The sequence below is a fragment of the Mesocricetus auratus genome, unplaced genomic scaffold, assembly GCF_017639785.1.
Source record: "Mesocricetus auratus isolate SY011 unplaced genomic scaffold, BCM_Maur_2.0 Super-Scaffold_100040, whole genome shotgun sequence".
Lineage (NCBI taxonomy): Eukaryota > Metazoa > Chordata > Mammalia > Rodentia > Cricetidae > Mesocricetus > Mesocricetus auratus.
In genome coordinates, this window is record NW_024429217.1 from 6526405 (window position 1) to 6548823 (window position 22419).

At 43.9% G+C, this 22419-nt stretch overlaps 1 protein-coding gene across 2 annotated transcripts in view; it reads right to left on the reverse strand.

Moving 5' to 3' along the window:
- The window catches only part of Arhgap42 (Rho GTPase activating protein 42), a 226544-nt gene that overhangs the window by 128098 nt on the left and 76027 nt on the right, over positions 1-22419 (reverse strand). For both annotated transcript variants that reach the window (XM_005077326.4, XM_021231343.2), the window contains exon 3: positions 8418-8479. In XM_005077326.4, coding sequence (XP_005077383.1) covers positions 8418-8479 — 62 coding nt within the window. The remainder of the gene's footprint in view (positions 1-8417; positions 8480-22419) is intronic.

Here is a 22419-nt window from a genome sequence, read left to right on the forward strand (position 1 = left end):
AAGGAAGGTAAAATTAGAAAGGGAAATGTGGGGTTGCATGGGACCAAAAATGGTCCTGTGGATGATCTTTAAATACATTTCGAAAAACACACACAACGCAGGGTCTCAAACACACATATGCATACACATACACAGATGTACATACGCATAGACATAACATACATAAAAAAACAAAAAGTTTACGTATAAAATATCTAAGCAGTCAATAGCATTATTCCTATATTCTCTTCTTGGAATCATTTACCCCAGTTTCCTGCACATCTTAGAAGTAATGCACTTACAGGTAAGTCACAGCCTCCAGGTAAAGCATAGATTAATGGAAATGGGTTAATAGTTAAGACAGAGGTAGCCAATAAGAAGCCTGAGCCATCAGCCAAACATTTTTATACTTAATATAGTCTTTGTGTGTTTATTTGGGGCAAAGCAGCTGTGGGACCAGGTGAGACAGAAACCTTCATCTTCAACTACTGGAAGAAGGAGAATTGGCCTCTCCCAGGAATGAACCCCGTTATTGGTGGTCTAATGCAGAGTGATCAGCCCTTAACCCATATACATACAAACAATAAAAATGGAGGTTCAGCATGTGAGGTGACAAGAGAGAGGGTTCGAGGAGAAAATAGAAGGAAAAATGTGGTGTAACTCTATTTCAATTAGAAAATATTTTAAACTACAAATAAAGGTAAAATAAGATTAAAAAATGTTAAGGACTATGAGTTTTAGCAGTGTGAATGTTGAAGAGCCACACTATTTCTCTTCATATAATCTGCTTTAAGGGGGTAAATTTTAAACATAAATTTTGTATTGATTCTTCGGGAATCTCATATCATGCACCCCATCTCCCAGTCCCTCTGTTTCCACCCCCACCCTTGTAGTGTACCCAACAAAGAAAAACTTTAAAAGAAATAATAAAAGTAAAATGAAACGCAATAAAAATACAAATGAGAATATTAATTTAAACACAAACAAAAACACTCTCTCCTTTGCCTTTCACCTCGCCGTGGGTCTCAGTGGCACTGGGAGGTGCTGTTTCTCACGGTACACTCTTTTTTCCACACAGCTTTACTCTCGGATGTTCACTGTGTGATATGTTATCGGTCTGGTCCAAGGCCTCTGTCTTCACCATCAATGCTGGACCCTCACTGAAACTCCTCTGGGATATCTTTCCCTGAGTCATGGAGCCATGTTTCTTTAGGACCAGTACCTTCACAGGCTCCAACAGGTCAGACGGGGAGTGCCCACTCAAAGCCCTGGATACATGCCTGGGTAGGAGCTAGGTTGTTATGGCCAGGCTGCTAAGACCATCCAGATCAGGTGAGGTTCAGAGCCAGCTCTCCCGAGCCCGTGGTGAGGTTCAGAGCCAGCTCTCCCGAGCCCGTGGTGAGGGGCAGGGCCAGCTCTCCCTTACCAGGTTTATAGTGGGGGCATCTGTTATCCCAGGGCCAGCATGGGTCAGGGTCGGCTCTCTGGTGAGCAGAGAGACTAGTGGAGCACTGCCCTAGTACCAGAATGCGTGATTTTAAGTCACTCTAAACTGCTTCCATTACCAATATCAGGGAAATGATGACACATCTATACAAAGAAAGGGTAGACACACACGCAGGTATGCAAGGGCGTCTATGTAACAGAAATTTCTTGGTTCTTGTCTGTCTTTAAAATCCTAAGCCTGTCTCTGAAAGTCCTTTCCAGAGAACAAGTCTCATTACTGAACATTATTCAAACACTAGCCACCCTCCATCTCCAGCCTCTCCCCATTGGTTCCCGGTTGGGCACTCTCCCAACGCCCCCATGCTTGCTCTCTCTCTGTCTCTCTGTCTCTGTCTCTGTCTCTCTCTCTTTCTGTCTCTCTCTGTCTCTGTCTGTCTCTGTTTCTGTCTGTCTGTCTGTCTGTCTGTCTGTCTGTCTCTCTCTCTCTCTCTCTCTCTCTCTCTCTCTCTCTCTCCCTCCCTTCCTCCCTCCCTCCCTCCCTCCCTCCCTCCAGTCTCCAGTCCTCTGAAGTCAGTGTCAAGCCATTTGATCAGAGACCTGCACACTGACTGCACTCATGGCTTTCTGGGTCTCCACTTGGCACTGCCTCACAGCAACGGTTTTCTTCTAACCTGCACGCCCACACTCCTTCCACCACTGACAGGCCCTGTCCTTGCCTCCATGAGAGTACCTTCTCCACCTGGCACTAACTTTCCCCTGTGCAACCTCTGGCTATGCCAACTGCAAACCAGGAACTCTTTTGCTCAGTTCTTGGAACAATATCCAGTTCGGAGAAAGACACTATAAATGTTTGCAAGCTGTGACTACCTCCCTTTTCAATGGTTTCCCATGCCCTGTAAGTTGTTTTCAATCAACAGACAAAATAATGGGTTTCATTGTGACATTTTTGTATGTATATGTAGTGTACTGTTACCCAACTCCTCCCACCGTCCCCGTTTCCTCCCCCAAATGTTTGCCCTTCTACATACATACATATGCCCTTCTCCTTTCATAAACATGATATGTACACACACACACATACACACACAGATACATGCATACACACACACACTATATTTTTACTTAGAGAAAACTTGCAATATTTGTTGTTTGGAGTCTGGTTTAGTTTGTTTATCACATTATCTTTAGGGAAAACTCATTAAAGAATACATGGGATTTCTATTTATTATTTCTAATTACTAATTCAAATTAAGAAAGGCAAATTCCCAAATGCTTTTGCTCTTCTGAGTGGTTGCCAAAGCTTTGCCAGGCCTTCTGTGGGAAATGGATACAGTGACTATCTTTATATCAAAAAGGATACAATGCTTTTTTTGATGTCTGAAGAAGAGCAACTGTGTCTCTAATTTCTGGATGTCTTATTGGTCTATCAACCGATACTTTCCAAAAATCCACTGCTGTGTTAAGTTGTTTAAATCTTCCTTTCAGTTTCCTCTATTGGCATGTTCTTGTGTACTGTGTGGCCACATATTTGTTTGTTTTCCCTGTACTTTAAAATTAAATTCCCCAGGCAAGTATGAACGCCTGTAGACTAGTTACACAGTAACTTTGCAAACATTTACCTCTTATAACATCAGAGTATATTTTCGTACTACCTGAGTATGAAGGAGAAGCATCAAATCATAGTTTACTAATACAGGGAAGACTAGCAAAGTCAATACTAGGAATAAAAAAGAATGGGCAATACTGCAGAGTACATGTAACTTTAAAAATGATAGGTCGATGGATGGCTGAGAAGTTAATGCATGGGCCGTGCAAGCATGCGGGGCTGAGACTGAATGTCAGAAACGATGTCAGACCACACATGGCAGGTCAGAGTTGTAATCACAGCGTTCCTATGGCACATCAGAGGAGAGCCAGGAGAACTCTCAGAAGCCCTGGGTCAGCTAGCCAGGCAGATACAGTGTTGGAACATGAGGCCCCGTTTCAAACAATGAAGGAACTGAAGACCCACACCCAAGCTTGTCCTCTGCCCTCCATGCATATGCTAGCATAAGCACACACACACACACACACACACACACACACACACACCAACCACAAAGAAAAAAAGCTAAACTTTTCCAGTGTGATGCACAGTTTTTAGTCTCCAAAGTAAAGGCCATGAACCCTACAAGATAAAGAGCAAAGGAGAGAGACGAGAGGCCCAAGTGCCATGTCCACTTGGAAGCCATCATTCGGAACAAGAACGCTGACATCTGTAAGCAATAAAAACCCCGCCCAAGGAGCTGTGCTGAAGAAGCAAAACAGAAAAGGAAATCCTCAGCGTCATATGTAATATATATCATGACGAGAAAAAAATCACACAAATGTGAAAGTCCTTCACCTGTTTTAAACGGGTCAAGATAGTGTTATCTGGGAGGAGAGTGACTTAAAACCCTTCCTGATAGTCAACAATTGTAAATCAACAGACTGAATAAATAGGTTTTGGGAGTCAGGAAAGTATGGGAAGATTACATGTCTATTTTCATATACCCACTTATAAATCTTGAAATTCAGCGATTCTATATATAACCATGAAAATAACAATCATTATGACGTCAATCTCAAGGAAAAGTATCCTTCCTGGAAACAGAATGCTACCGTAAAAATATATTGTAAAGTTAACACCAGCTCAGTCTTCTGCGGATGATTACCATGAACAGAAAATATCCAGCAGCATATTACCCAAGCTTTAGAGAGGAAAAGACAACCTTCCAAACACTCTTCTGAAGCTAACAAGGGATACCCCGCCATCAGTTGGCCTGGTCTCCCATCACTTGCCTTTCTTATACTCCAAAGCAGAAGTGCTAAACGAAGAGGAAAATGCTTGTAGGAAGTCTGCCAAGACAGGCTTCACTGACTGACTACCACACATCTTCTCTTCAGAGGTATTTTTTAGTTTTAACACACTCTTGGCTGTCATTAGGAGTCTTAAGTCTTCAATAATATGGATACTTTGAAATATTTCCCCAAATCCTAGTAAATGCTCTCATTATTCCTGCTCTCTAGACAAATGCAATAAAGGAAAATAAAAACAGAGAGAAAGGAGAGAGGAAGGGTAGAAGGGACAGAGGAGGGAAGAACAGAGGGACAGAGGGATGAAGAGACAGAGGGAAGGAGGGACAGAGGGATGGAAGGACAGAGGGTAGGCAAGCCAGCAGTTGCTGCAATTAGCCTGGGCCCTGATCTATCTAAGTCATTCCACAGGACGTAAAGGAGTGGTTTGCCCAGAAAGTACTTCAACTGGAGAGACACCAGTTTACAAGCAGCATTTGGCTCAGTTTGGAGGATCTTCTGCAATTAGGAGAACATATCAACAATGTCACCTGATAACTCACTGGTCCCTAACAGTAGAAAGGTGCCAGCCTGTGAGCTGGAGCTGGGGGAGCCTATAGGCATACTAAAGTAATATCAAGGAGACCATATCTGTGAGTAAATATGTATCCACATGGACCACACACACACACACACACACACACACACACACACACACACACACACAGAGTCTGGCGTGGCAATTCTCATTGACGGACAAAGCCAGTACTAAAACATCTATCAACATATCACCTTGGTTTTACAGAGGCAAAATACAACTTTCCAAACACTATTCTGAAATACAGCACACATATGTGAATATGCGTATCTATGACAGAATGAGACATATGTCTATTTAAATACCACAAAGACACAGGGTATAGCAGAAGTGTGACCTGGGTTGAGACCTGTGTTCTGATCCTGGTGGTCTGTGCCACGCTAAATAACTCCTTTATTTAGAGACTGACCTCTGCTTCAGACTCCTGGCAACACCCCACGAGAATGTAAGTTAAGGCACTCTGCACATTTAAAAGAATGCAAATGAGTATTATTACTGTCAGTAACGGGACGGTTTCAACGAAAAGTATCTCCCAAGCCTCATTTTTTGGCACTTAGGCCCAAGTTGTTGGAAGTGTCTGAGAAGGTCGTGGAGCCTTTAGGAGGTGGAATCTCCTTGGATGAAGCACTGTGCTGAGGGAGGGGTGGGCCTTGAGGTCTCTAGCCTAAGCAGACTCCTTGGGCTCCCCACCCCTTCAGCCCGGCTGCTTCCAGCCTCCTGCATACAGGTGAAAATGTAACCAGCCAGCTCCAGCTCGTCCTTCCCCCGCATGGGGTACTGTATCCCCTGGTATCCACTCTGGAGCTGGAAGTCACAATAAAATCCTTCGTCTTCTCAGTTGATTTTTGTTGGGGAGTTTTGTCATAGTGACAGAGGTGAAATGACAAGATGACAGCCACAGAAACTGTAGCTACCACCGTTGAAGATATGATGGACTGAGGGTGACATGCCACCTCTCAAGGCAGCCTCCTTTCTCTCCAGACAACTCCAAGTCAGGAGATAAAAAGCACCCGTAATGTGATGTACACAAAAACCAGAACTTTATCCATGCAGGACACTGATATAGTTATTCTTTACATTTTAATTTCAGGAAAATTCATTTCATTACAGTGCTGGCATACAGGCTTGCATAGCTAAAGCTTACTTTTTATTAATTAATTGTTTCATTTAGTTTACATGCCAACCACAGCTTCCCCTCTCTCCTCTCCTCCCCCCTCAGCAACCTCCCATCTACACTCCTCCCCATCCACCCCTCCTCCCATTCAGAAGTGGCAGGCCTCCCATGGGCATGAACAAAGCATGGGACATCAAGGGGAGACAGGACCAAGCTCCTCCCCCTGCATCAAGGCTTAGGTAGGCAATCCAGCACAGGCTCCCAAAAGACAGTTAAAGGCTCCAGGGACAGGTCATGATCCCACCGCTAGGAGCCTCCCAGTCAGACCAAGCTACACCCTGTCACACACATGCAGAGGGCCTAGGTCAGTTCTACGCAGGCTCCCTAAGTCCAGAGTCCATGAGCTCCCAAGAGTTCAGGTCAGCTGTCTCTGTGGGTTCCCCCATCATGACCTTGACCCCCCTGGTTCATATCACCCCTCCTCCCTTTCTTCAGGAAGACTTCTGGAGCTTGGCTCTGCTCGGTGCTTGGCTGTGGATCTCTGCATCTGCCTCTATCCGTTACTGGATGAAGGCTCTCTGATGACAATTAGGGTAGTCACCAACCTGATTACAGTAGACACGTTGTGATTTAAGAAAAGCAGTGCATGAGAGAAAGATGCCACGAAACAGGGTTCAAGCAGAGGGTTTTTTGTTTGTTTGTTTGTTTGTTTGTTTGTTTTAATTAGGGAAAGGGATCATCAAAAGGGGGAAGGGGAGGGGGAAGACTGGTCTCCAGAGACAGGAGCAGCAGGAGAGAGGAGAGAGGGAGAGGGGTAGGGAGGGAGGGAGGGAGGGGGAGGGCGGGAAGGAGGGAGGAAGGGAAGAAGGGAGGGAAGGAGGGAGGGAGGGAGGGAGGGAGGGAGGGAGGGAGGGAGGGAGGGAGGGAGGGAGAAGGATGGGGTGGGCAGAGCCCTTTTAAAGGGGAACATAGTGCTCAAGGGATGCTCTTAGTGGCTGCAGCTGAGGACAGATCCTGTCAGAGTTCCGAGGACAGGCCAATACAGACGCCTGAATACTAAGACATCCTCCCTGCCGGAAGTCTTAGCTCGGTCGTCCATGTGGATTCCTGGGACAAGATCTCTCCTTAACCCCGAAATGTCCCCCTATGTCCCCCTCCTTCCCATCCCCAACCTGCCTCCTGCACCCAGCCTGCCCAACCAGATCCCTCATCCCACCCCTCACCCTCACCCCAAGTCTACCCAGGAGACCTCTTCTATTTCCCCTTCCTAGGGAAATCCATTGGCCACTCTTTGGACCTCTTTGTTTTATAGTCTCTCTGGGGTTTGGAGTATAGGTTGGCTGTCCTGTGCTTTCCTCCTAATTTCCACTTGTGAGTGGGTACATACCATGTACTCAGAATGAGTTTTTTTCTAGTTCTATCCATTTGCCAACAAATTTCATGAGGTCACTGTTTTTTTTTTTTTTACACTAAAGCTTATTTCTGATGGTTAACTCCAAGGCCATCACAGCGTCTCCCTGGTTAAACACACTTGGAACACAGCCTGGCGACCTGAGTTTGAGCCCCAAACCCACATAAAGTTGTTCTCTGGGCCTCCACACGAACACGGTGATACACACAGCACACACAGAAATGTCATATGGACACAGACAGTAAAAGTAGCAAAAATAATATAAAAGCTACTTCACACACCAGGAGTGCCCGTACTAAGGAATGCATGTCTGTGCACAGTATGCTTGCAGGGCCTGAGGAGGCTTGAGGAAGGTGCATCATTCCCAGGAGCAGGAGGTGCAGATGGTTGTGAGCCACCATGTGGGTGCTATGAACCAAACCCAGGCCCTTTACCAGTGTTCTGAACTAGGGATCCAACTCTCCAGCACCCAAAAACTATATTACTTTCTTTTTTTGTTTTGGCTTGTTTTTGGTTTTTTGTTATGTTTTTGACAAGGTCTTATTCTTATCTCTGGCTAGCTTAGAACTCGTTAAGTATATGAGGCTTGCCTTCAACTCACAGAGATCCGCCTATCTCTGCCTCCTGGGTGCTAGGATTAAAGGTGTGTGCCACCACACCCAGGCCAAATTATATTTTGAGTAAAGAAAAGCACTGCCAGTAATTGTACTCTAATATTTTACATAAGCTAACCTATTACCCTAGAAACATTTTAACCCCATTTTTCCCAGCTAGCAAAATCCCCTCAGTTTTCATAATCCCACTCAAATGTTACTATTTTGAAGTCTCATGCAAACAGTCTTTAGTAGACTGTTTTATTTACTTTATTAGTCAGTTTTCCACCCATAAATTATCTTTAAAGCTAATTACAGCCACATATCCTTTCAAAATTACAGGAAGAATCTATTCTGTGTTTCTAGTTGTAAGATGCTATGTGGCTGTCTAATTCAGATTTATTCCTTCTCCTGGCATGCTCAGACACAGCAGGATTCATGAGAAACACAGAACAAACTTACCAGCCTACGCCTTTCTTCCTCTACGGCAATAAGCAGCCTTGCGAATTCTTTCAGTGACTGGGCTATTTAAAAACAAAACAGAAGGAAGGGCATTAATCCTCTTTCAGGGTTAATATTTAATGACAAGGTAGCAAACATTACAATGAAACCAGTTATTAATTTATATCTTCTGTTGTGTGGTCTTGTTTGTACATCCATGAAAGCATGCATATAGTAAGAGGTCAATGACTAAAAGCTGTGGAGAAGAGGCGGTTGTCTCTGTGAGCTCCAAATTAAACCCAGGAAGTGAGTCTACAGATCCTAAAATAAATGTACATTATATACTTAATATATGAAACTTACGTTAAATAGTCTTGATCTCTTTCAACAATGGTCTGTGGATATTAGACATTTTTTGTTGTTTTTGTTTTCTAGAGGTTTTTTTTTTTTTTTGTATGAGTGCTCTATCTGCATGTACAACTTTATGCCAGAAGAGGGCATCAATCTGACTGTAGAGGGTTGTGAGCCACCACTTGGTTGCTGGGAATTAAACTCAAGACCTCTGAAAAAGGAGCCAGTGTTCTTAGCCCCTGAACTATCTCTCCAGCCTGAACAGTTTTAAACTCTGTAAAAAGCAATGGGCCAGGCTAAAGAGACAGCTCCATCGGTGAGAGCCGCCACACTCGCTGTGTGAACCTGAGGACCTATGTTTGGATCTCCAGCACTCACACAAAAAACTGGGCACATCTGCACACGCCTGGGGAAAATGACACAGAAGACATGAGGATCCCTGGGGCTCCCTAGCTACCACCTGAGCTAGAAAATGCTGAGGCTGGGCTCCGTGAGAGTTCCTACCTCAAAGAAATGTGGTGGAAAATGATAGAGGAAGACACCTACATTCTTCCCTGACTTCCTTACATGTGCGCACGGGCATGTGTGTGTACACACACTCATGAAGGCACGCACACATGTGGTGACTACATAAATGGAAGATCGTATAGGCATGCTTAGTAGCACCTAGTAATGCAACTCCTTCCACACACACTGAATTCTTTTAGCTCAGCAACATTACAGAAGGGATTGAAAGAGAGAAATATGGGGGTGCACAGGGAGAGTATTGAGGGGTGCTGACTTCCTCTGCACCCTTTACCTACAACAGCTCTGATTTCTTGCCCACCACCATTCACCATGGTGAGGGAAGTAATGGCTGGAGAGAGGGAAATACGCTTTCTTCTGCAGTGCCCAAGCTCCTGTGAACAACCACTCTCTCAAGAGCCTCTAAGCAACTCTAGTGGAATTCACTGGGCCACTGAAGAGACATGACAGGAGAAGAGGGTCCAAAGGGGACAAAAGAGGGTAATGAGAAGTCAATATAATCAACAAGCATCATATAATGTATGAAAATGCATACATATAGACGTATAGAAAGGCACACGCCTTCAATCCAAGCACTTGGGAAGCAGACTCAGGAGGATCTCTGTGAATTTGAGGTTTGAAATCAGCCTGGTTTACAGAGTAAGTTCCAGGACATCCAGGGCTACACTGAGAAACCCTATCTCAAAAAAAAATTAAAAAATATGAAAATGTCATATTAAAACCTACTTTATGACCGTGAAAGGAACACAATAAATCAATAAATAAATAATGTAAATTCATTTATCTGGGTAATGGTGGTACGTGCCTTTAATCGCAGCACTTGGGAGGCAGAGGCAGGCAGATCTCTGTGAATCTGAAGCCAGTCTGTCTATAGAGTGAGTGCCAGCACAGCAGGGGCTACATAGAGAAACCTTATCTAGAAAACCCTAAGAAAGAAGGGAGGGAGGGATGGAGAGAGGGAGGGTATAGAGAAATAATAGCCACTTACAAACTGGGAAAACAAAGCTCTACAAATAACACAGTCATAATAACCTAGCTATGTCAGAAGTAACACACTCCCATTATAATATGAATGTTAAAACTGTTCACTGAATTGTCCTGTGTGGAGAGAATAGAAGGATGTTGACACAATTGGAAACAAGAACGCATGACAAAAGTATAATGTCAGGAGGAAGTGCCTAAAAATGAAAATCAATGCACAGCCAGCCAGCACAACCGTGGTTCTGGAAAACATAAGCGGTGGTCAGCTCTGAAGTGGTCTTGGGGGTAAATACAAAGGGAACTGACAGAACATAAATTGGTAGTTCTGTTAAATGTAATAAAATATATAATTTTTAAAACAGGAAGGATCCTACAAGTTCTTTATGCTATCACAGCCACAAACTTGGGAGGGTACAAACTGCATATGATACAATTTCCCAAAGTTAAATCATTTCAAACACAAGGCAGTTGTGAGGACCCTGGGACAATCAGGACTTCACTAGGATCTGCCTATCAGCCAGAGAGGACCCTGGGACAACAGAACTTCACAAGGATCTGCCTATCAGCCAGAGAGGACCCCGGGACAACAGAACTTCACTAGGATCTGCCTATCAGCCAGAGAGGACCCTGAGACAACAGAACTTCACAAGGATCCACCTATCACTGGTCAGCCACAGATGACCCTGGGGCAAACAGGACTTCACACAGGAACTGGCAGCAGCAGCCTAGACCCCCATGCTCCTGGGCACCTGATGACACCCGCAGGCTTCTTTAGGAAACCCACTAAGGTGCGGTTGCTTCAAACTGGAGTCTGGTTTCCAGGAAAAGGCAGCTAAATTTCTCATTTGGTCTCCCACTGCCTCTCCTTGTTCAACAGAAACTGATGCCATTTTCTACTACACTTGAACTGGTCTGTTTCCCATATAAATACTATTTATAAACTCATAATAGCTGATTATAATACAAATGTCTTAGAAGACAAATTTTAACATGCAAAAGAAATTGAATGTCTGGTTCCCCACAGCAAAAACCACCGCCCTCCAGCAGTTTTGGGGAATTGGACCCAATCTGAGAATACATTTTGTTCCCTCTTTTTCTTTTGTTGACTTTTCAAGTAAAAGTCTTTAAAAAAAAGACCCAAAGAACTAAAACTGTTCTTTTCAAATATTATAAAGCCGGCTCCACTTGAAAAATACATATATTGGATCCAAATGAGGATTTTTGTGTTCTTTGAGAGAGTGAGCACATGGGAACCCTGACTGTTCATCTCATGAACTGGGTGGTGATCCACCAACCCCAGAAGCACAGGGCTAAAGCGTCGGGATATTTCATTAATAGTTTTCTAGAAGAGCAGAAAGAGGACAAGAGTCTGCAAAGCAAGCAGAGGTTTTGTTATTATCATGAAACCTAGATTTTAGAAGAATGCTCCTGAGGATATCTGGTCACCCCCACACCCTCAACATCCAACAGGACATCGCCAGAAGCTTGAAAGATCCAGCTGTGTACTGCTCCTAGGCAACCCCTGGAGATGGAAAGACAACATTATCACTGTTGGTGCACAGGGCCACAGATGCCTTAAAAGACCACAAGATCATGGGGTTGGGGGGGGGGGGACACTGCTCGCAGTTCCTTTAAAATCAGGAACAAGGCAAGGATGTCCAGGCTCACCAATCTTACTCAATATGCTACTTGCAATTTTAGCCAAAGTGACTGAGCAAGAGAAAGAAATTCAGGCTGTGTAAGTAGGGAAAGAGGAGGCTAAATGATCCCTGTGTGCAGGCGACATAACTCTACACTTAGAAAACCCTAAATGGGCTGGAAGGTGGCTCAGTAGTCAAGAGCACATCCCAGTTAACTCCCAGCACCCGTTCAAGGCAACTCACAGGCAGCTATAACTGCAGCTCCTGGGGTAACGCCTTCTTACGGCCTCTGCAGCAAAACACAGGAGCATGCACAGACACAAAAATAAAAATAAACTCCATCTTAAAAGAGAAAGAAAATCCTAAAGACTCCCCGGAAAGTTTCCTAGAACTGGTAACAAATTCAGTAAAGCAGAAAAAAAGAAATTCAACACACAAAAATGAGTAGCAGGCTGATGACGTAGCTCAGTGGTGATGTAGCTCAGTGGTGACATAATGCTAGACCAGTGTGAGCAAAGTTCTGTTTTTAGGCATCTGTACCACACTCACACATACACATACACATACACATACACATACACATACACATACACATAGACATACACATACACATACACATAGCTTTCCTGTGTGTTGGCAATAGCTGAGACTAAAACAACAGGGAAACAATTTTGTTCATGAAGGCTCCCATAAGAATATACTAAAAGCCACAAACAAGCTCAAGGAAGAAGAGAAATAACCTCTAAGTGTGAAAATGATGAAACCCAGAAGGAAAGAACTGAAGACACTAGAAGATGGGAAGACCATTCATAGACAGAGAGAATCAATCCTCTGCAAATGGTCTGGAGGCTCAAAAACTTTCACAAATTCCGTGGTCTGCGTGAGACAGCAACCGAACCCTTAAATCCAAATGGAAAGGCAAAAGCCACCCCTCCCCCAATGGCAAAAGAGGTCTTGAGCAAAAAGGACAACACCACAAACATCAGGATATCTGATTTAAAAAAAAAAAAAAACGTGCTAGAGGATGATTAAAAACAAAAACACCAGGGAAGTCATGAAAACAGTGAGGACCCAGAAAGAAACGCACACCATTGCACTTACCAACCCTCACAGATGATAACCCTTCCAACAGACAGTGCTGAGAGAGAGCGCTTCTTGCCCAGGCGATTCCCACTAGGCCCTACACCTTAACCACACGCAAACGTGCTCTATCTCCGTTTCTGTGGCTGGGATAGGGGAGGTAGGGTTACTGAGCTTACATCATCCTTGTGTTACAGTTCAGGAAAGTCACAGCTTTGGGAGCTTGAGACAGTGGTCCCAACCCATCTCATCCATCACACCAAAGCCAGGAGTAAATGCACATATTTCACCTGCCTTACCTGTGCTGATCCTAACTTCTCCTCTTACACAGCTCTAGATCCCTTCCGTAGAATAGTGCCACCCATACTAGGTTGAATCTTCCCACATTGGCTATTTTAATGAAGACATTCCCCTATACACATGCCTACAATCCAATCCAAACCAGACCCAATGTAGACAATCCCTCACTGAGACTCTCTTCCTGGAGGTCCTAGGTTGTTAACAATTTAAGTTACTGTCACAAAAAGGTCAACCTAAAATGGACCTTCATGGAAGAACAAAGGCATTGAAACACCAGAAGAAATATTGGATGCTTTGATATACTGATGCTTAGGATACAAAAGCAAGAACTGACCTACAGGATTGGATCAGGTCAAAACGCTTCTGCACAGCAAAGGAAATCACCAGGGCGATGAGGGATGGATAACACACAGAATGGGAGAAAACCCCTTCCAAAGATTCACCTGCCTGAGAACTCATAGAATTAATAAGCAAACAAGTGGGTCAGTGAATGTGAGCAAGATGCCTCTCACCCATAGACCTATAAACAGCAATCAGTTCATGAGCAATGCTTCCCACCTTTATCCATCAAAGAAATACAAACTAAAAGTGCATTGAGATTCTAACCTACCCCTCTCGGAGTGGAGATAACCAATCAATCAGTCAGAATAAATGCCAGTAATGCTGTGGTAGAAATGTAACCCTTGCACACTGCTGGTGAGAAAAAGCCATCGCATCACCGGGGGATCAGTAGAGTCTCCTCAGAAACACTCAGAACAGAACTACCATTTGATCTGGTCATGCTACTGTGGGTATGCACTGAAGGACGCAGGTCCTCCCTCACTTAACAGACACCTGCATATCCACATTTACCACAACACCCGTCACAAATGCTGAGCTCTGGCATCCACCATTTGAGGTGTCGCATACACTCAAACATATAGATAGGTTATTGTTCAGCCATACAGGATAACGAGTCCTGCCCTTTGCAGGAAAATGAACAGAACCAGACATCATGTTATGAAAATAAGCCAGGCACAGAAAAAAGCAAGCATCCCATGCTTCCTCTCACTTAAAGTGAAACCATGGAGGGGCCGCTAGAGAGGGATGAGAGGATCAGGGATTGATCAGGGATTGGGGGTGAGGGTGAGAGAGGGAACTTGGAGGAGACATATGAACAAATAACTGGTACAGGGTTACATGAAAATCTCAGTGAAGCTTATGAATATGTGTAACCAATATGTATTAAGAACTTAACTTATTAAACACTACTTAAAACAAAGGAACATGAAAACCGTAGGAAGTTTACTGTACCCTGGACCTTGAGCAGGAGGCATATGAAGTAATTTCTCCAGCTCCCACCTTCCATGAACGCATGAGCTATTTGTCAAAGGTGTCATCTAGGCAAAAGTCTGAAAAGATTGATAACTATATAAAAATTCTGTACTCATACAGAAATAACTGCTTATGACCTTTCATGTTTCATTGATTGATATTTACTGTGGATATGAATAAAATCTAGGTCCAGACTAGCATCTAATATAACAGTCATTACAGATTTTGACCACACCTATTTTCATGATGGGAATTTGATTTGGAGTGACTTCTTCAAAAATAATACTTAATACCCAATAGGTTTCCCACCAGTGAACATGATATGAAAGTTTGAACAATAAGGCTGCATAGTATATCCAATGTAAAAGAATAAAAATACCAGCCCTTAGTCTCCAACACATGAAACATCATAAAAAGTCATAAAAACCTCAGAAACCTTTGTTAGTTATCTAAATTCCTGTCACCTGAATAAAATTTTCCTGGCTGTCTTCATCACTAACAATCCCTTCCGTTCCTGTGCATCTGCAGCAAATGATTCCTGGCGAACTACCCAGAGAGTTTCCCATATGAATTTTAACTGCAAATTTTGGAGGTCACAAATGTTGTTACACACACCCTTTTTATCTCCACAACACAGTATTGGAAAAGCCCTTTGGGAGATAATGAAATCTACTCTTCAATTGCATTTGTGAGAAGCTATGTGAGAATAAAGATTCACAAAGGCGAGAGTCAAATCTCACCCTAGATGGTGACAAAGTGTAGCGATGGCCTGGACATATTTGCCAAAAATGCCTATTCTACAACATTCCAGACTATCCTAAGCATCTTTCACCTAACTGAATCTCTTAAGTAAGCTTAAACTCACCCAACTATTTTGGGTGTTTAACAAGCAAACCTGTTAAGTGTCTGAAGTGAAATGAGGGTGGAGAAAGCCACCAGGTATGCTGGTGCATCCTTATAATCCCATCAGTCCAGGGGCCGGGGAGCGTCTATCAAGCGGGATCTGAGGCCAGTCTGGGATACATGGTGAATTCCAGGACAACCAGAGCTGTAGAGTGAGACTGCTCAAAACCAAAATGTAGGTAGGACTCAACAACTAAAAACATCTGTGATCAAGCCTGATGACCTGAGTTCAATACCCAAGATCCACATGACGGAAGGCCAAGACAAAGTCCACTCGGGAAATGTATATATCAAATAAAATAAAATTTAAAAACCAAAGCAAAACTAGAAAGTTAGTGACTCCCTGCTCACTGTTGACTGACTTAATGGCCACATACTCTCCTACTCAATGCTTTGGATTCCCTCAGCAGGAGCTTTACATATTTTTAAACCATGACAACAACATGTTGTGTTAAATTGTTTCAGAAGTCTGTCCTCAATTCAAAACAGCACCCATATCCAAATAAAAGCTCATGGCACATACAATCACAGCCTACTCTGTCATTTTACTAAAGCAAGCACATGCCTTGCAATTTTCAGATGCTCTATAGCCAAAAACTAATTAAAACACTTCACTGAGTCCCAAGGAAAACACAAAAATCTGTAGAAGTGTTTGAAAGTTGGACTGAACTAATGCAATTACATTTTATAAGACCAGATGAAACTCCAGCACGAATCTCTTTGTTGCTTGAAAGCAAGAAACAGGGCTGTGAAGCTCTGTCTGATGAACTCTCTGCCCTAATTTTTACACACAGGACTAGGACACACACAGCTTGTTGATGAGCGGAAACAAACAAGTTAGTTCTATCTTCCTAAAACTGTCCATACGAAGAAAAGGAAAAATAGCATAGGTGTACAAGGCAGACGGCTATATGCTGCATGTGTGTTTTTGTATGTTACACTGCAGACACATGCAGGGACTTACAGGACACTGAGTTCTAAGGGGTTCATGCCAGGAATAGCTACTGAGAGAACTTTATTTCCTTGAATAACTATGAAACTCAAGAGTAACACAGAAGTGTTGTCAGTGGCAAAAGACTCTGACTGCCAATCAATTATATCTGAGCACAAAGCAAGGAGCATAACCTGCTGTGGCACGCCCAAGCAGTGAACACTGTGTCAATGAAACAGGGGGAGGGGTGTGAAACCTGGCCCGCCTCTCCATCATAACCTGCTTGTGGCACGCCCAAGCAGTGAACACTGTGTCAATGAAACAGGGGGAGGGGCGTGAAACCTGGCCCGCCTCTCCATCATGTCTTGGGTATCTACTCTTTGACTGCGATGAACATCTCTAGTGACAGACCATCCACTGACATACTGACCTTATTTATGACCACAACCCTAGTTGTTATTTTCTGGACGCCACAACATCAAATAACACTTTCCACTCCATTTGTGGCTTCAAGTTCCACAGAGACATATTCCCAAAGCCATTAAGTTGCTTCCTAAACCAACATGGCAATGTGGAGGGGGGTGCCATGGAGGTCAAGGTAGGAGTATAAATGGTCCCTGTCAAATGCTGGCAGGTCTCCATAAATACACATTACACTCATAGACATTCTTCTTCTGACACTTCACAGCCCCTTGGAAGCCAAGCTCTGTCTCTGTCTCTGTCTCTGTCTCTGTCTCTGTCTCTGTCTCTGTCTCTGTCTCTCTCTCTCTCGGAAGCCAAGCTCTCTCTCTCTCTGTGTCTCTCTCTCTCTGTCTCTCTGTCTCTCTCTGTCTCTCTCTCTGTCTCTGTCTCTCTCTGTCTCTCTCTCTCTGTCTCTCTCTGTCTCTCTCTCTCTGTCTCTCTCTGTGTTTGTCTCTCTCTGTCTCTCTGCCTGTCTGTCTCTCTGTCTCTCTCTCTCTCTCTCTCACACACACACACACATACATGTAAATTAATAAATGTAAGAACTATCGTAATTGTTAAATATTATGGCATAGTTTCCTACTTGAGTATTAAACAGCAATAAATTCACAGCCTAGAGAAGAACAGAAAAGCGAAACTGAACTTGTACCAAGCTGAGCTGACCTGGTCCTCCACACAGAGTCAGGAATGCCCTGTGGGCCCCATCTTGGGACTTCTCTTTTATGGTCACACAGGCCTCCTTTATCTGAGCAGATCACAGCCCAGACTCCACACAGGAGTCCTCTCTTGGGATCTGAGGGTCACTTTCACTTCCTTGGGTCCTGTATCTCTGCACCCATACTTCTCAGAACCTTCGCAGGAGTTACAGTCTATAGACCCGTATCTTTCTAAATCCCCAAACGCTTTCCTCAACAGCCGGGTCCTGGTATCTCCGAGGCTCTCGGGCACCTGTAACATCATTAAGCAGGCCTACGGGTGTGCATCCTAACCCTGCCTACCTCTGTACATCTGGGATGAGATCCTCAATTCATGACCACATCTTGCAGCTTCCACTCTCTCCTGGCCTAAGTGGACTCTTGGTCCAGTTTCCCTCATACTCACTGGCATTAGCGTCTGGGCTCAAGAGAAGAAAGCAAGTTGGAGACTTAACTGTGGACTGGTGATGGAGTTCAGCTCAGGCGGTCCTTTCTAGAATGCATGAGCCCTGGAATCCACCCGTGACCCATACCCACCCAGAACAGCATAAACCCAGCCTGGCGATGCCTGCCTGCGTGCAGATGCTTAGGAGGTGGAGGCAGAAGGGTCAGAAGATAGGAGTCACCTTCAGCTTGAGACCAGCCTGGGGACACATAAGACTATCTCTGAGAGAGGGAGGGGGGAGACACAGAGAGAGACGAAGGGAGAGCTTGCTGTTGCTACCACTTACTATCAGTATTACTTACTATAAAATTGAGGAAATTTACTTCAAAGAAGGGAAGAGGCAATGAATGTCCCGAAATAATGTTATTCTATACACTTAATGGTTTGTTCCCTGGTAAGCTCTCTTAACAGATGAAGAATCTTTTCATAACCCCTACTTTGAAAGCACCATACAGGCTGGAGAGATGACTCCGAAAATAAAAGCATTTGCTACTTTTGCAGAAGACCTGGATTTTGCTCCCAGAACCCTTGTGGAAGCTAACAATCTCCTGTGATTCGAGTGCCAGTGACTCTAATGCCCTCTTCAGATCCCCATGGGCACTGCCTTTTTTGTTGCACACATGTACATGTATGAGGGCAAAGCACTCAAACACATATAATTAAATAAATCTTAGAAAAAAAGAAAATACCAAACAAGAATGGAATTACATTAGTTCAGTTATATATGTGTGTATGCTGGGATTATATACATAATTGTTACATGTGCATTATATAAAAGACCACATTTTAACAAGTGAATATGTAAAAATATGAAAAGAGCAATCTCACAATGCCGCAGAATTAAACTTTGTTTCAGCTGACTTTTTACTCAGCGTCATCACATGTATTACACACGTTTCCTCTGAATTCTTCACAAGTCCTTTAGTTGAGATCTTGCCAGCAGTATGCATATGAAATCTTCAAGTCATAGACTTTGTTTTCTTTCCAAACATGCAGTAAGATGTTAACAAACCTCAAGAACTTGTTTCTGGTGTCACACCAACTACCCAATGTCCACCTAAGACATGACGCTTTAGCGTCGTTTCACAGAGGAGAAAGAGAAGAAGGCTGCATGGCCGGATAGCACAGGCCCAGAACGAATGGGTGAGGAAGTAGGAATTTAACTTGATCTACTCCAACCTCTTCCTGCCAACCATGACTGTAAGGGGACAGCAGTGCCAGCCTGCTACCCTATCAGATTAGGAGAGAGAGTCACTGTATTTAAAGACAACAATCCTGGAACTGTGCACAGAGGATGAGTAGGCAGCAAGTTTCCGGCCTCAGGGGACCCATCAGGAATTTTCTAATGAAAACCACCCACTTACACACGGGACACACACACACACACACACACACACACACACACACACACACACACACACCGCCAGGCTTGCTGCCATCAGAGCTGACCTCCCAGCTAGCAATCCTTCACGTTCTGTGGCCCCATTCATACTCCTCTGCACCCAGCCCTCCTGCTCCCCCCTCTGCAAGCCTCAACAACCACTCGCCTGCCCAGCTTCACTGTTCCACAGCCTCCCAACTCACTGCGACCTTCTGGCTGTGAGCCACACACTCACAAGGACGCTAAAAGTTCAAGCTATCTAACCCCTTTCATTTGTGTTTCTGGCAATCCTTTTATTCAACCCGAGTTTACTCCAAATCTTATTTCCCACAGTGGCTAACTCAAAAGAATGTTCCTTCTCAAGAACCCAACCCAAAATTCCCCTCATTCTCACCAGATGTCCTGGCCTTCCTGCTCCTCAGAGAGACACTAGGGAGTCCTGATCAGCGCTGTCTGCTTGTCTGCTGCTAGCCCTTCCTCTCTGGAGCTGAGAGCACTGCCTTTGAGCTTCCCATCCCATCACAAACCCTGCTTTTCCGTTTCTCCCCTCACCCCTCCTCACATTGTCACCTTTCCCTCCTCACACAATGTCTTGGTTTTCTCTCTGTTTCTATAATAAAACATTCTGAGAAAAAACAACTTAGGGGGCGAAAATGGTTTATTCCAGCATCCATTATTGAAGGAAGTCAGGAACTTAAAGAAGAAACCACAGAGGAAGGCTGCTTGCTGGCTCTAGATTAGACTCATGCATAGCCCGGACCACCTGTCTAAGGAATGGCACCACCCACTGTGGACTGAGTCCTCCTACATGGATTAACAATCCAGAAAATCCCCAGAGACATGCCAACAGATTGATCTGATCTAAGCAACTGAGGAACCCCCCTTCTTAGGTAACTCTGGGTTGTGTCTAGATGACAGTTAACAATAACTGAAACACACAGTTCTGCATACTAACATGAAGCAACCCATTTCCCAAAGGTCATAGGAGGAGCAAGAAGAAAGACATTGGGTGGGAAGAATGGATTTGCTTGACTCAGGTCCTAGCACTGTGCAAAAACTCTATTGCTCTCCATATCTCATGAGAAAGTCACATGCAAACACACAAACCTATCAGTATTCTATGCATTTGTCAGATGGCTAAACTGAGGCACATTGGCTTAACAACTTTCACAGCCATCGAACTGATGACCCCTAGTTAAATTTTGAGTCCAATTAGTTCACCTGAAATACACGCACGTGCCCATTATTGCAATTGAAACCCTATTGCCCCAAGTCATTGTCCAAGTCAAATTACTGGCTAGAAATTTCCAACCAGATTTTGCTTGAATTTCAAGCAATATGTACCAAAACTTAGTTTACAATTAATATTCACCCACAGGGACTCTTACCGTGCAAGCACATTAATGTGGTGATGATTCCCCATCAACAGCTCAACTAAAGGATGATTTTCACTTCCTCCTTCCACACATCCAGTCCCCACATGCCAATCTCGCTCCTCTCCCCTTCTCTGTCCACACTCAAAAAGATCTCCTGCCAGCATCTGGGACTCTAACCCATTTTGAGCATGAAAGCATAGCATGATCATCAGTAGAGACCAAACTGCAGATCAGCGTTGGAGCACTTTCCCAGCATGCAGAGCACCAATTGTGAATCCTCAGCACATCATATGACCACATAAAAATCTTCCTGCAAGGCTGTGTGGTTTGAAAGGAAGTGGCCCCCAAAGGGAGTGGCACTATTAAGTGGTGTGGCCTCGTTGGAGGAAGTGCGTCACTGTGGAGGCGGGCTTTGAAGTCTCATATATGCTGAAGTCGCATCCAGTGAGACAGACCACTTCCTGTTGCCTCCAAGTCAAGATGTAGGACTCTCGGCTCCTTCTCCAGCACCATGTCTGCCTGCATGCCACCAAGCTGCACCATGATGATAATGAGCTAAACCTCTCAAAATGTAAGCCAGCCCCAATTAAATGTTTTTCCTTTATAAAAGTTACTGTGGTCATGGTGCCTCCTCACAGCAATAAAAACCCTAACTAAGACAGAGCCTCCTTTGACTTTATCATGTTATAGCTCAAATCTCTGGCAGATAAAATAAATTCCAAATTTCATACTATAAAATAAACCATTGTTTCTCAACCTTCTTAATGTTGCAGCCCTTTAATACAGTTCCTCACTCTGTGGTGACCTCCAACCATAGAATTATTTTGATGCTACTTCATAACCATAATTTTGTCACTGTTACGAATCATGATGTAACTACCTGATATGCAGGATATCTGATATATGACCCTCTCTGCTATAAGCAATACCTGTATCTCCATGATGTAGCTATGAGCAACTGGCTAAGTGTATCAGTGTAAGACACTGTTATTTCTAGTCTTGGTCTTTTTACTGTGAAACTATTAGATGTTCTCATATTCTACATTTCTTTTATGTCCCACCTTCATCTCTCTTAAGTATTAGGACCCAAATCAAATTGACCCCTCTACTGGCTACCTCCTGGTGTCCCCAACCACCAGAGCCTTCTCTGGCTTTGGTACACTCAAAGCAGTTTTGCCCTGGCTTTCACCTAAGCACTCCACTCAGACCAAAGCTGGTACAAACCATTCCTTCTATGTCATTTCAGTTTGAAAGGTTGGTTTTGTTTCTTGCATTCCTGGGAAACTTTCACAGCATCCTCTTCTCTTACTTATTTTAGGGGCATGCCCTATGAACAAAGTCTTTTCTCAGGCTTCAAATGGCAGGAAACAACTAGACTTCCCTCCAGGCATACAGACTAAACAGCATGGGTCACTGTACTAGTAGCTACACCTGGGACCACCAAATCATCATCTGCATGAGTGACCCCTATTGATTATAGTATGGTTCTTGTGACTGTCCTGGACAAAAGCCTCCAGAGATATTCCAGAGAGATGCTGTACCCACCCTGTCTTATCAGTCCACCAACTTTTGTTTCCTTGGATGGATTAGTGTCAAAATAATGGGCTTAGAAGATCTGTCAAACCAAAAATGGGTAGGG